We start from the raw sequence: 15,248 nt of genomic DNA on the forward strand, positions 1-15,248 counted from the left end.
CCTGTGTTGACCTACCATAACTTTTAATGTTTAAATGTCATTTTATTTCAACTTTATTAGTTATTATTCCTTCAACATTGATGCTGTTTTATTTTAATTTCTGTTTTTATCTGCTTATTCTATATCGAGTATTCCTCTAATTTCTGCAGTGTATTGGGACCGTGCTACCTGGTGAGTCTACACTTTAAATAAAGTTGATTGATAGACTGATTGATTGATGAGCAAGTCACATGACCTGCTGGGGCTCCAATTGGAAAGTCACCTTAGATAAAGGCGTCAGCCAAAATAAGAAAATGTAAAGGAAGTGTGCTGTTTGGCCCATTCTGCTAACTGCGTATGCATTCCTGTTTACTCAGTATACGTCATATTTATAGGGAGATGTGCCTTTTATGTCAAAGCACTGAATTTTTATTTTACCTTGAAGTACTGAAATGTCATTTTATATGGTGTACTAACAAATGCAGCATCTCATGTGCAGCTCATTTAGTCATCTCTGGTGTAGATCAGCCAAGGAGCCTCTAAGTTTAAAGCCTGCCTCAGGTTTTATTTGCTATTACTGTGATTGGCACTGCCAATGTGCAGTTTACCTCCAAATCCCACAGTCCTCTAGGGGGAATTGTGGAGGCGTTTCGAGTTTTCCCCCATCACCCTGAGCTGCATATGCTTTTTAGAAAATGAATGGATGTTTGGACGGACATCTGAAGATGTGCTCATTACAATCAGGACTGTGTAGGGGGGGCAGTGTATTAAAAATGTGATTCATCTCTCCATTATTTCATTTCCTTTTACAAATTTGTGATACTACCAATTAAATAATTACAAATTACAACTCTAATTGGTCACATCATTGCGCTGTCAAAACGCGCACACATCTATTTCTGAATGAGCTTCAAACAAAAGTGACAATAATAAAAGCCAATGTTTATGCATTTGGCCTTTTTTTGTTTTTATAAATAATAAATACAATTCCTGCAATGGCATGCTGAAATTCTACTACGTCAAACATAAAGCATTTTCACACCTGGCATGACTTAGGCTCTTTGGTTCTTTTCGACATATGATAATGTGGATTAACGGAGCTACAGTTATGGAGCGGTCTGTTGACATTTACTGTTCTTTATAATACTGTTAAAAGAATGGAATATGAAGCAGTAAAGAGAGGGATAGTGCACTTGCAAAAACTGTCTGTAAGGGGCCTCCCTATTTACAGAAAAAAAAAAATAATATACTGCGGTGGGTTGGCACCCTGCCTGGGATTGGTTCCTGCCTTGTGCCCTGTGTTGGCTGGGATTGGCTCCAGCAGACCCCTGTGACCCTGTGTTTGGATTCAGCGGGTTGGAAAATGGATGGATGGATGAAAAATAATATAAAGAAGAGGAAGTACAGTATAAATAATTTATTTAAGTGAATGAAGGAAGGAAAATGAAGCTGAAAACTTTATAATCTATCTACTCTCTATATATAAAATCCTAAGCCTAAAAGTGTAACGATTTTGTAGAACAATTTTCTGTGATGTTTTTATGTGACGTTTTTTGTCACGCTTTAAATTGGGCTTATTTAAAAACCTACATATATATGTTTAGTATCATTCTTTTCAGAATTTATCGAACTTTAATCTGATGTTGTTAGATTTTCAGATTCTTATTCCATTTTTAAATTATAAACTAAAAAATATCAAGAACTCACGTCCTGCGAGACAAGACTGTGTGGCAAGAGATTTAACCACCGTAAATAAAAGGCAAAGAGTAGGACAACTGCTGTACAGGCTTTTAAATGTTCGAAGCGCTGTGTGAGATGCAAATCACGCGGCACGACAGCAGCAGCAAGCCAGCAGCTGATTGAGCAAAGAGGAAGTAAAAAAAATTATTTGTTTCCCATTGTATCATCGTTTAAGAGGGGGTTTTGGAGGAGCGACTGCGTCTCCTTGGAGTGCGTTCAGCCTCCCTCTTCACAACGTGAGCAGTAAAGACGCAAAGTGGCTGGCATGTAGTACAGGCCGGGGGAGTTGGCAAGCGAAGTGAGCAGGGGGCGAACCCCCTAGTGTGTGTATATATATATATATATATATATATATATATATATATATATATATATATATACCGTATATGCTCCAATAAATGCCGAGTCTGTTATTGTCGCCGGTCTCTAATAAGCGCCGGGCTTCAGAGGGGACGCGGCCAAATAGTAGCCGGTCTCTAACAGTAACCGGGTCTTTGATATTAACTTACCAGCGTACATTGTAAGCGTCTGTATCTTTATAGACGTGTGTAATACATGTGCATGTCAGCACGTTGCATATATAAGAAATACGGATATACTGGTTTCTAAAACTGCTTCATTTTCAAATGAAATGATTCGGGAATCTTTCAAAAATTGTGGCATCACCAATTCTACTGACGGCAGTGAGGATTCATTAATTCATTGCCTCAAAGAAAATCAGCCATGTTTTGAAGGAAGAGAGAAATTGTCAGCGGCAAGAATTCAAAGCGTCGTGACAAACCTGGAAGAAGAGGAAGATGATAGTGAACTGGACAACAACGAAGCCGTCATTGCAGATTTGGACGACGAATAGCAGCAAAAGATACAGAAAGACATTGTCATTTATCTTTAACAGTCTTATGCAGCATGGAAAATTCAAATAAAGTAGCTGTTTGTAATATTAGCCGATATTTTTGTGTACTTACCTATACCGACAGGTGTGAAAAAATATTGCATTCTGAAGGTTTTTGTAAATAATGGCTGGTCGCTAATAGCAGCTAGTCTCTATTAAGCACCGGGAGCCGAGGCTAGTTTTGCAAATAAACGCCGGGGGCCTCTATTGGAGCATATACGGTAATATATATAGTCACACACGTGTGCATGGGAGGGAGCTAAAGGGCTTGAATGGGGGTAATTCCGAGCCAGACCGGGATGTAGTAGAGTGCACAAACTCTTTTTCTTTGACCCTTCATGGGAAATTCCACCTGGCCCTGATGACGTCAACTCTAGTTCTGACCCCTTTGACGTCACTTCCGAGTCCGAGCCTATGGATGAAGACCCTTCTGGTTCTGGCCCCTGTAATATCATTTCCTATATTGGTCTTTAAAAGCCACCACCTTTCCCCCTATCCCCTCGGTTTTATTCTGGACTCCAATCTGTACACATCAGTACAAACCTTTAAACCATTTGTGCAGCCAGGGAATAATATACGGGTGGCTGCCCCAAACCTTTCTGTGGCTTCTTTGATTTGAAAAAACTGAGAAAAGAGTCTGTGCACTCTACTACATCCGGTCTGGCCTCAGAATTACCCTCATTCAAGCCCTTAGCTGCATCCCATGTGTAAGTGTGTGACAGTCTATATATAAAAGCCAAATACCACTGACTGAATCATCATGAAGTCTCCTGAACCATGAGGACTTGGGACTTGAAATTTGGAATGTAGGTTACCCTTGGCCCATAGGTGCTTGCTAAGAAATGGTTTTAAAAATTTCGTGGTCCAAGCACATTCTGTCTGTATGTCTGTCCGCTTTTCACAATAGATTTACTTAACGGATTTAGATCTGTTTGTTTTGTATAATTTCCTTGAACTTTCCTGTTGATTTTGTGACTTCTCTCATTGCATTAAGTACCATAGTTTGCTTGCGGTACCAATGTATTTATGCAAATCCAACAGAGTGGCTGTGGGCCGAGTGTAGGGGGCGGGGCCTTCCTCATTCACTCGCCAGCCTCTGTTTGAGTTAGTCTACGTCTCACCACGTGTTAGAGTGCACCTTGCATCCACTTAGCTAGGAATACCTGTTTGTTCAACAGACATTATCATCTACAGATTGTTAAGGAGTAACGTTTGATGTTTTTGAGAGAGAGATCAGAGCTACATGTGTGTTAGAGGGTAGCTGCTGATTGCCAGAGATATCACGGCCGTGTGGTTTTCTCCCCACGCGGGGAACACTTTCCCATCAGAGTTGAACACGATCAGATACAGTGTCAAAGTCTATTGATTTTTAAAGTTTGTCTTGTTTCATTACTGTGTGGACGAAGCCACAGGGTACAGCTAGTATATACAGTATATATATAAGGTACTGTATCATCACCCCTGGAGGCCATTTTTGCATGTAGTTTTTACTCACGTATTATTCTGAAGTAACAAGTAAACCCCACGATTCGCTAGCGAATCGGAAATCCTAGAATGGCAATCAGTTTCTGTTCCGTCCGATATGTGGATGGATGACATATCATGGAGGGCGGGTGTGTCTGGGGAAGTGCCATTTAATCCAATAGGCATATCTGTACTAAAGCGGTTTCGTTTTGTGGAGATGTGAGTCTGTTGCCTTCGCTGACACTGACCGCTTGAACGGGTTGTGTTGTTTGGGGGCCACCTACTGACTCTGGGAGGCCGCTGCGTCTGACTGTGGGGCGAGCGCCACAGCTGAATATGTGCCTAGGTGGGAAGCCGCTGCGTGAAGACATATCATGGAGGGTATATGCGGTGGTGTGGGCGGTCGCGTCCGGGTAGCCGTACAACCTGGCGTGCACGCTTAACCTCAGGTGTAGTTCACAGGTCGTAGTCTCGTTTCTGTGTTTTCTTTGGTTTGAGCCACGACTCCTTTCGCAAGCGCGTTGTAGGCGCGCGCGTTGTCACAGCATGGACCTTTGGTTTGAGTCGTGACTCCTTTTGCAAGCGCGTTGTAGGCGCGCGCATTGTCACAGTTGGTGTGTGCCGTGACTCCTTTCGCAAGCGCGTTGTAGGCACGCGCGTTGTCACAGCATGGACCTTTGGGGTTTCCGTACATCCGGTGAGCCCTGCGCCCATTGTCATGCGACAACTGCAGCTTTCAGGTGAGAAAACCCGTCGTGTACGGAGACCAGCAATAAGGAGAAGAGCACAGCCAGCCTCCTTTTAAAAAGTCACAGTCTCACAAAAATATATATTCTTTTGTGAAAAATAAATGTGTACAATCTTGAGACAAGGAATTGATACTGAGAAAATTCTTGGCTTGAAAAGTGGATGTGTTTGGTGGTTATTGTTTTCATGTTAGGGCGGCACGGTGGCGCAGTGGGTAGCGCTGCTGCCTCGCAGTTGGAAGATCTGGGGACCCGGGTTCGCTTCCCGGGTCCGCCCTGCGTGGAGTTTGCATGTTCTCCCCGTGTCTGCGTGGGTTTCCTCCGGGCGCTCCGGTTTCCTCCCACAGTCCAAAGACATGCCGGTTAGGTGGATTGGCAATTCTAAATTGGCCCTAGTGTGTGCTTGGTGTGTGGGTGTGTTTGTGTGTTTCCTGCGGTGGGTTGGCACCCTGCCCAGGATTGGTTCCCTGCCTTGTGCCCTGTGTTGGCTGGGATTGGCTCCAGCAGACCCCCGTGACCCTGTGTTCGGATTCAGCGGGTTGGACGATGGATGGATGGATGGATGTTTTCATGTTAGCTCAGATTCCCTGTAAGACCCCATTTTCAAATGCCAGAGCAGGCATTCTGGTTTTATTAACTTTCTTCAAAAATGCTTTGGTTAAGAACACAACTTCCCATGTCAAATTAAGGTCCTCTCCTTGTGTCTCCATTTCTCTCAGGGTCTTCAGGGCACCTCTTTTTTACCAGTGCCACAGACCTGAGGAGGCTCGTTTTTATCTTATTTCTGAAAGCCACATCTTTAACAAATCATATATGTTGCAAGGCAGATTTAACATGGACATGAAGATAGCTGAGATAGTAGAAGTTTGTGTACATTTTTTTAATAAGAGCTTCCCAAATCCATTAGTTGCCATGGCAAGAAAATGAACTCAAGCAGACCAAAAAATGACTTGTTTTAAAGTTTCTTGTAACATTTGTCAAAAGTGACACTAGAATGGAAACATTGCAGTTCTCTAAGATCTGAACATGACACCCCCTGATCCAAAATATCACAATACTTCAAAAAACAGTAAACCATCATTGCTGTACAAAAAAATCTGGCAGTGACTTGATCAAATTGAGTTCTCTACATAAAGCAGAAGGAATTTGGCCTGATGGGTGAAATTATTTCTTGCCTGCAAAGCTCTCAACTGGCAGTAAGCAATGGAAGACATGTTTACAATTATTTAGCAAACACCTTCATTAAAAATCAGAAGTGCATATTATAGCTCTCGGCAGTAATGTGGGGTCTTCCAGCAGTTTTGTTATAAGCACCCATTCACTCCTGGGCACAGTGTCTACCTTGCTGCATGTTAGGTTTTCCCGTTCATCTCAGAGCTTACTGTATATGCTTACTGTACTGTGCACTCCACACTTATCATTACAGCAGATGACAGCCAAAAGGATTTGTTTCAGGTTTCCTTGTAGGATTCAGTTCTTTATTTTCTGCCTTAACTTGATCCTTGGTTTGTATTTCAAGAGCTCTGCCAACAAAGCTCGCCAGTCCTATCCACTTATTTTTTCCAAAAAAACATCAAGTCGTGTTTTGAAAGTCCCTAACGTCTTACTGTCAACCACACCACTTGGCAGCTTATTCCAAGCGTCTGTCATTCTTTGTATAAAGAAAAACTTCCTAATATTTGTGCGAAATTTACCCTTAACAAGTTTCCAACTGTGTTCCCATGTTCTTGATGAACTCATTTTAAAATAACAGTCTCGATCCACTGTACTAATTCCCTTCATAATTTTAAACACATCATTCATGTCAACTCTTAATCTTCTTTTGCTTAAACTGTAAAGGCTCAGCTCTTTAAATCTTTTGTCATATTTAAAATCCTGTAGCCCTGGAATCAGCCTAGTCGCTCTTCTCTGGACCTTTTCTAGTACTGCTATGTCCTTTTTGTGGCCTGGAGACCAGAACTGCACACAGCACTCAAGATGAGGCCTCACCAGTGTGTTATAAAGCTTGAGCAGAACCTCCTTGGACTTGTACTGCACACATCAGGGCGCTATATAACCTAACATTCTATTCTGTTAGCCTTCTTCATGGCTTCTCAACACTGTCTGGCAGTTGATAGCTTAGAGTCCACTATGATTCAATGATTCTTCTCATAAGGTTTACTTTCAATTTTCAGATCTCCCATTGTGTATTCAAACCTAAATTACTTCCTCTGCATACTTTACATTTACTGTCATTGAATTTCATCTGCCACAAATCTGCCCAAGACCCTCTGTAAAGATTCAACAGATTCAAGATTATCTGCCAATCTACCTATTTTGGCATCATCTGTAAACTTAGCCAGCTTACTTACAGTATATTCCTATCCAAATCATTTAAATATATTTAAAACAGCACTGACGTCTATGGGACACAACACTTAACATCAGCTAATTCTGACCGGGTTCCTGGCACTACAACCCTCCACTTGCTGTGTCTGAGCCAATTTTGAACCCATTAACGTTCAACACCCTGAAGTCCCACTTCTTTTAGTTTGATGGCCAACCTGTCATTTAAGTACAGGCTGGTTTGAAATTGTGAATAGAATGGAGTAACATGCACAGTGGAGGACACTTCCAAGTTAACTATGGTATGAAACATGAAGCCTTGCCCCAGGTGATATGGTATCATTTAGAAATTGCCAGTCTGAGGAACTTAATAAGAAATCCCTCAGTCTGATCCGTACCTGTAAATGTAGTCTGCTTTGGATGCCTTCCTGAACATGTAAAGGTTCTTGTTTTGAAACTGCTGACATTGGAATTGGCTCCAGCTCCCTGTGCTCAAGAAGTAGATTCAGAAAACAACAGAATGTGTGTGAATCCTTTAGGCTGTAGCAAAGCAAGCTCTACTTTTGTTAAAAATGAGATATGGGCCACTTGTGAGCACCACGCACCACAGGAGCATTTACATCAATCTCAGTTTGTTGATAGCATTAACTTGCTTGAGATAATCCAAAGTTGAACTCGGACTGTTCTCAGCGCCTCTTGTGCAAATATTTTAATTATATTTGAACTCAACTTTGTTATTGCTCGCCAACTAAAAGAATGATTAATGTTTTGGTTCTTAAAAGAATAAAGCGTAACGTATATTTCATGGTATTGTTTTTCATGGTATGGTTTAAATCCATGAAACCAATGAAGTCAAGTCAAATTGGGGAGCATGCACTGGTACATTGTGTTGCTGCACCTACCACACGACGAAACAGCTCGGGATCCCGGTTGGCAACCCTCCAGGCAGACACGCGTTACCCAGGGATTTTTCGGAGAGACACAGTACCAAAGGAGTCCAGTCTTCATCTCAGGTCACTGGATAGCGTCCATGTTTCGCAATCATATAGCAAGACAGGAAGCACCAGGACTCTATTAAGACTTCTTCATCGTCACTGCCAAGGTAAGTAAACCTCTCGACACTCTCTCCGCAAACAGACAAACTCCTCATGGTTGTGCCCAAGAGGTCATTAAAGGCCTGGATCTTGTTGTTTTTTATCCAGGACACTCGCAAGCCCAGACACTCAGACTCCTCACTCAGTTTCTCAAGAGTCCCAATCAGAACTTCCATTGACTATGCAAAGATCACAGCATCGTCAGCAAAGTCAAGATCCGTGAATCTTTCTTCACCAACAGATGCCCCACAGCTGCTGGACCCCACGACCTTGCCCAACACCCAGTCCATACAAGCATTGAACAGAGTAGGAGCAAAGAACACACCCCTGACGAACCCCAGAATCAACTGGAAAAAACGCAGAGGTCCTGCCTCCACTCTGCACAGCACTCACAGTACCAGTGTACAGGCCGGCCATGATATCCAGCAACCTCGAGGGGATCCCGCGAACCCTCAGGATATCCCACAGGGCATGAAACCAATGACAAGCTGTAATAGAATGTTAGAGAATTGTATTTAATGTTAATCGGGGTTAAAATTATTTTGATTCCTAAGAAAAATAGTTTTCTATATTTTACTATACTGTTTCTGATAAAACTTGAGTCAAAATGTAAACTTGCTCTAATTTTAATTACAGATGCTTTAAGGTGGATCAGACAGGGCATGAGGTAAAAAAAAGAAGCTGATTAACAATTTATTAACCAAGAGCCAGTGCCATAACAGAGAAAGAGTAGTTTTTGAATAGAATTGTAATTCTTTCAGCAGCCATCACTTATAAATTGAGGGGAAATGTATAGGCTAGGAACAGACAGCACTAAAAATGTATAAATTAGTCCATTTAAAACAATACTGAAGCTGTGTTAAGCTGCCTAACAACAGAAGAGATCAATTTAAAGGAAAGTTTTTCAGTTTGCATTGGCTGTCATGTTACTGTTTTGTTTGCATTGTTGACTCGGACCTTCTCAGTAGCACACACAAACATTTTCAATGCATTTAGTTGAGATTTGAATGAGATCATTTTGAAAAGCACATGGGAAGCATTGGAGTAATTTACTGCTATCTACTCTTATTGACCCTGATGGTTACTAAAGATGGTGCAGCGTTGATCTGAAAGAAGTAAACACATCATGACTACAACAGAAATACTCAGGCAGCTGCGGTGAGCTGGCGCCCTGCCCAGGGTTTGTTTCCTGCCTTGCGCCCCATGTTGGCTGGGATTTGGCTCCAGTAGACCCCCGTGACCCTGTAGTTAAGATATAGTGGGTTGGATAATGGATGGATGATTGGATACTCAGGCAGGGTGTATGATTGGATACTCAGGCAGGGTGTACTCTTTTAGCACAACAGTTCATTTCTCTTGAATTATAATACTGTTCCTGACTTTTAAATAGTCATCATTATGAAACGTGCTCTAGTATGCGCTGATATCTATTTTTTGTGGGTACAACTGCAGTAGAAATGTGCAGCTCACAATGCTTATTGATCATGATGGTTAAGTATGAATGAATAGGCTACAGCTGACATGCCATAAATATGCTGAGAAAATATGCTATTCTTTGTGTCTTGGTCATCATACTTTAAATTTCAATGTTGGGAAATTTTTAAGTATGAGACCCTTAAAGCTAAACCTTATACTAAAGTACAGTGAGATTTGACTTCTTAAATTCATTTAATTATAATTTCAGAACATCTCAAAAAAGTGTGAGGTAAGTAGCAGTAATTTACTACCCATAATGCCTGTTGACCATAACTTGATCAGATAGACGATCTCTGATCTTCAAAACCACTGATGAGAGATGCCATTCATTTAGTGTCTCTGTCAATTATGAAAGGCACTGTAATGTAAAGGCAGGTCGGTTATTAGATTTTAGCTGTTGTGTTGTTGTTTTGACAAACTGCTTGCATGACGACACTTCAATATAAAAACAATTATAAAAGGCACTATATTAAATACAGTTTAACCGAGAGAGATCATTTTTATTTTATTTACAGCTGTGACTTTGAGAAACACTGCTGTGGAATACAAGCATGACCCCAAGTCAGGTACCATTATTTCCCATTCCCACCACACAGATAATCAAAGAGGCAAACATTAATTAGTCGAACAGATCACAATAAATTTGTTTTTTGTTATATGTTCATTGACTTGCAGAAAATAAAAATAGGTTTTAATACGTTTTAATATTATAAAAAAAAAGCAGTCGCTGTTAACAACACAGCTGTCTGAAGCTCCCAATTAAGGTAATTTTTCTGTTGGTTTCTCCATGCTGAAGTAGCTGCTTTGGTAAACCTCAAGGAAAGACTTCCTTTACCAGAACTGTTCATAACTGGCTTGGGAGGTGGTAGGTGTAGCATTCAGTCCCAGTAAGCAGCTTGACCCTTGTCGATTACAGCAAAACAAGGAATGCTATGTTGGCCAAGCAAGAGTACACCGGCTCTTTGGCCTACTTGCCAGGCCGTGGGTGAAACGTCTAAAGGGAGGAGGGAGACAAAAAAACAAGGTATCAATGAACTGACAAGTGGAGAAAACGTAACACCTGCACGACAGACTTCAACTAGTGCCATTACTCATCTGCTTAACAGGAAATCACTTGGCCTCAGCAGAGCTTTGTGCGGTTTACTACACAACACAAAGTTTGTGGTACATCTTACAGTATGTATACCATTGCTCTTTAAATACAATTGGCTCATTCTTCAACTTGTTTTGGACTGACTTCTTTGTTTGTAATACTTTTTTTTCTTGGTCCTCTTCATGGATACTCCTGTCACTACATATGTCTCTTGTTTTTAGTGTTATACAGCCATGAACCTTTTTTTACGTGCACCTTCGCTGCTATGTTAGCACTTGCCTCTCTTTAAGAGTTTCTCTCAGTTTCATTGCAAGGAATTTTTTTTAAAAACCTGTTAGCACTGTGGTGTAGTTATTGTTGATGATTCTTTGCTATTCTAGGCTTTGCCCAGTTGATGTCTGTGTGGATTTTGTATACTCTAGTTTTTTTACCCCACACCATGAGAGACCGGTCTGTTTGGGATGCCACATCAGTCTTTGTGAGTGTGCTATCAAGCCTCTGCAGATGATCCAGAATGCAGCAGTCCAACTTGTATTTAACCAGCCGAGACGGGCCCATGTCACTCCTCTCTTTGCGTCGCTACACTGGCTCCCTGTACCAGCACACTTTCAAGTTCAAATCCCTGATGTTTGCCCACAGAGTAGTCAATGGGTCAGCATATGAGTATATGAAGAGACTGGTGAGGTGTTATGCTCCTTCTCACCCACTCCGGTCTGGCAGTGAACAGCATCTGGTGATGCATTTTCTCTGTGTGGTAATATGTCTCAATCCAGACTCTTTTCCTGTGTAGTTCCTAGTTGGTGGAACGAGCTGCCCACCTCCATCTGTACTGCTGACACCCTCAGTGTATTTAAGCAGCGACTAAAGACCCATCTCTCTAATGAATATCTGTCTAATGGATTGAAGAAGAAATAAAAAACTATGCTTCGTGATCTTTTATGTTGTTGGTTATCGATTGTAATCTATGATTGTAAATTATTAGTTATAACAACTTTTCACTTGTGGCAATTAACTTTTGTTACCTGTTCCAATTAACTTTTGTTACCTGTTCTAATGAACTTGCTGAACAAACAGGCCCTAGCCTAATGTTACTCGATTATGTTTACCTCTTTTGTAAGTTGCTTTGGATAAAAGCGTCTGCCAAACAAATACATATAAATGTAAATGAGTTTAGGTGTGGGCCTCTCAATCCACAAACACCCAGTTTCGGGATGGCACCTGTCTTCTGCCTAATGCTGTTGAGATGCCCTGTGGTCACAAAGACCCTGAACTGAATTGAATGAATTTGCGATTTTACTCTGAGCTTCTCAAACTATTGACATTGTGGATTAATAAGTGACCTAGCTGTAATAAGAGATGCCTAGTGGCAGGTGATGAAGAACTTGTGTTCTTGGTTGTCCCTATCTTTTAACCATTTACTTTTGAGCTGCTACACTCTTGTATGACTGTGTAGTCAATGGGGGGTGGGTTAGGGATCTTGTTTTATCTATTGTTCCATCAAAGTAAGTTGTATTTATTTATTTGGTTATTAAAGTACTTATTGCTTTCCATTTTCCCAGCCACTTGCCTACTTGGCCACCTTGCTAAATACAGTACACAATTTGCCATATTATCAAACTGAAAGAAATCTGATAATTTGAAAAAGATGAGCAGAAGCAGAAGATACTTGCAATTTACTAGCTGTTGACCAACAACAACATTTATTAATAACACATTTTCGTACAACAATGTAGCTCAAAGTGCTTTACAAGATGACAAAAGAAAGTTACAAGAAGAGGAAAAAATTAAGAGTAGGCAATATACACTAAAGAATAAATAACAATAAAATAAGGTGAGCTTAGATGGCCGGGAAGACAAAAAAAAAACTCCAGTTAGGCTGGAGAAAAAAAAAAAACAAAATCTGCAGGGGTTCCAAGGCCAAAAGACCACCCAGTAACCCCCAGGCATTCTACCTAACATAAATGTTCTGAAATCAAACCTCTGAGTTTTCATGCTTCACATGATAGGATTTGACCAATTAAACAAGTTTCTGCCAGAAGTTACTTACATCCATTTCTAGAACACCAAGCCATTTTAGAGAGCTTCTTCATGGTAAAGGATGTTTGGCCGGCTACAACAGGTCACTGGCTCCTTGGGATCCTCCTGAAGGCTTCGGGTAGCTTTCGATGAGTTTGGGAAGCTCAGTGTATGTGCGTCCAGCATCTCAAGCAGCAAATCATACAGTGGCACGATATTCCGGCACTTCATATTGTACAGGTGCTCCATGCCTTTGTTACTAAAGGGGAAGAATATGTCTCCATTTTAACTTCTGCTAAATTCAATGTTGGATTTTGCACACTACATGATCAAGTTTAATGCCTTTACTTGCACTGATTTTATTAAAGAAAAATACATAAGCAAGATTCTTGTATGGGTTATGAACATACAGATTTAGTAGTTAAGGACATTTGACAAATTTAAACAACAGGCCCATCCACAGGAACAAGAATTCAAGAGAATCTGGAGCATGAGGTCAGATGGCAATTAGGAAAGTGTCCTGGAGTGGAAAATATTCAAGTTTTTGAACTGCAGACTGTTTATATTCAGTTTTACCTATTTTGTTCAAACCAGGATGAACTGAATTTTTAGGACTTTCATTACAAGCATTGCAAGAATCCTTTTGTATTGCACAAGTAATTTATGCATCTGTTTGAGTCAGTTTCTTTTTCAATTAGTTTATGACCTGGGAATGGGAAATAAGCACAGATGCCAAAGACAATGTTTTAATTAGGTTATAACCTGGGAACAGATAGACGCCATAGGACTAGAAATTACACAATTAGTTTACAGCTTGAGAAAAGAAGAAGTCTGGAGTTGCTTAAAAGATCAAACACTTTCATCAGTTTTTCATCATCAGGACAAGAGAGCCAATCAAGTGTGTGCAATGTCACAAGTCCTGGAATCCCACATGTGCATTTTAACATAAATATGGCTCATCCAGGGGCGGCACGGTGGCGCAGTGGGTAGCGCTGCTGCCTCGCAGTTGGGAGATCTGGGGACCTGGGTTCGATTCCCGGGTCCTCCCTGCGTGGAGTTTGCATGTTCTCCCCGTGTCTGCGTGGGTTTCCTCCGGGCGCTCCGGTTTCCTCCCACAGTCCAAAGACATGCAGGTTAGGTGGATTGGCGATTCTAAATTGGCCCTAGTGTGTGCTTGGTGTGTTTGTGTGTGTCCTGCGGTGGGTTGGCACCCTGCCCAGGATTGTTTCCTGCCTTGTGCCCTGTGTTGGCTGGGATTGGCTCCAGCAGACCCCCGTGACCCTGTGTTCGGATTCAGCGGGTTGGAAAATGGATGGATGGATGGCTCATCCAAGGAATCAAAGAGATGATGACAGAAGGGCAAAGACATAGGCAACAACATCGGAGATTAGGAGACATGAGATCATCTCATTTGGATGTTGAAAACGTAACCTATGAATAACACTGATCGCTAAATCAAAAGCAGCCCCGGACAACATCCACTCCTTGACATTTCTGATTTTCAGTAAGCTTTTCAAAGACTGTTTTTATCGAGACTTTTCTGTCTATTTCATTTTATATTTTATTTTCTTCACTTTGGTATTGCTGTGCATTAAAAAAATATGTTGCTTTTATATTTTTTCTCACCCCTTCACCACCTAACAGCTAATGTGTGGTGAGTGTACTGTTGCAAAATGTCTGCTATCATGGATGCTGTACATTAGTGGAGGTTGAAGTGGCTCTTCAATCACTATGTGCAGTAGTGAGAAAAGCACTATATAAATGTAAATAATAATAATTATAATTATTACTTTGTATTTTATCTAGAGTGATTGAAATAATAAGAGGTCACCCAGTGTGAGAAGTTACTACTTTCTTGTCAGCAGGGTTTATCAAGGCTATTGAGGTCACTCTGTATTTATTAGAACAACCGCAGTAAAAGTAAGATATTGTTTTGGTTGGTAAGTGGCATATAACCTAAACAGTTGTGTTGCGATGACACCTGCATGTTTGTTAGTGCCGATGAATTGTGAATTCCTAAGAGAATCCCTTAATGGAATATTCTGGAGTGGCTTGCAATTGGCTCCACTTGGGACTTTGTTTGTCTAGGATCTCTCGATATATATATGTGTGTGTGTGTGAAGAGAATCCATGTGGAATATTTCAGAATGACTGGCAACTGCTCCAATTGCTTCACTCGAGACTTTGCCTGACCAGGATCACTACGTTTATGTGTTTATATCTATGTGCATGTTAATCTTCAATGGCAGGAGTAGATAAACCTGATAAACATACCTGTTAATTCTCACAAAATTCACGATAATACAGAAAGAAACAGCCAAAGTGGCCACCATGACATGTAAAAAGCAGGTATGCAAGACAAATTATAAAGCATTACATCCGGTTTCCTCCCACAATCCAAAGACATGCAGGTTAGGTGCACA

The 15,248-nt window shown here is 41.1% G+C and overlaps 1 protein-coding gene across 6 annotated transcripts in view; it reads right to left on the bottom strand.

The window, feature by feature from the left end:
* Positions 1-10,195: 10,195 nt before the first annotated feature.
* The window catches only part of LOC114667020 (estrogen receptor beta-like), a 110,777-nt gene continuing 105,724 nt past the window's right edge, over positions 10,196-15,248 (bottom strand). For all 6 annotated transcript variants that reach the window (XM_028822094.2, XM_028822093.2, XM_051919964.1 and 3 more), the window contains 2 exons: positions 12,857-13,084; positions 10,196-10,710 (listed from right to left, as the gene is read on the bottom strand). In XM_028822094.2, the coding sequence (XP_028677927.1) occupies positions 12,883-13,084 (202 nt within the window). In that variant the 3' untranslated portion in view covers positions 10,196-10,710; positions 12,857-12,882. The remainder of the gene's footprint in view (positions 10,711-12,856; positions 13,085-15,248) is intronic.

Source organism: Erpetoichthys calabaricus, chromosome 16 (genome assembly GCF_900747795.2).
Source record: "Erpetoichthys calabaricus chromosome 16, fErpCal1.3, whole genome shotgun sequence".
NCBI lineage: Eukaryota > Metazoa > Chordata > Cladistia > Polypteriformes > Polypteridae > Erpetoichthys > Erpetoichthys calabaricus.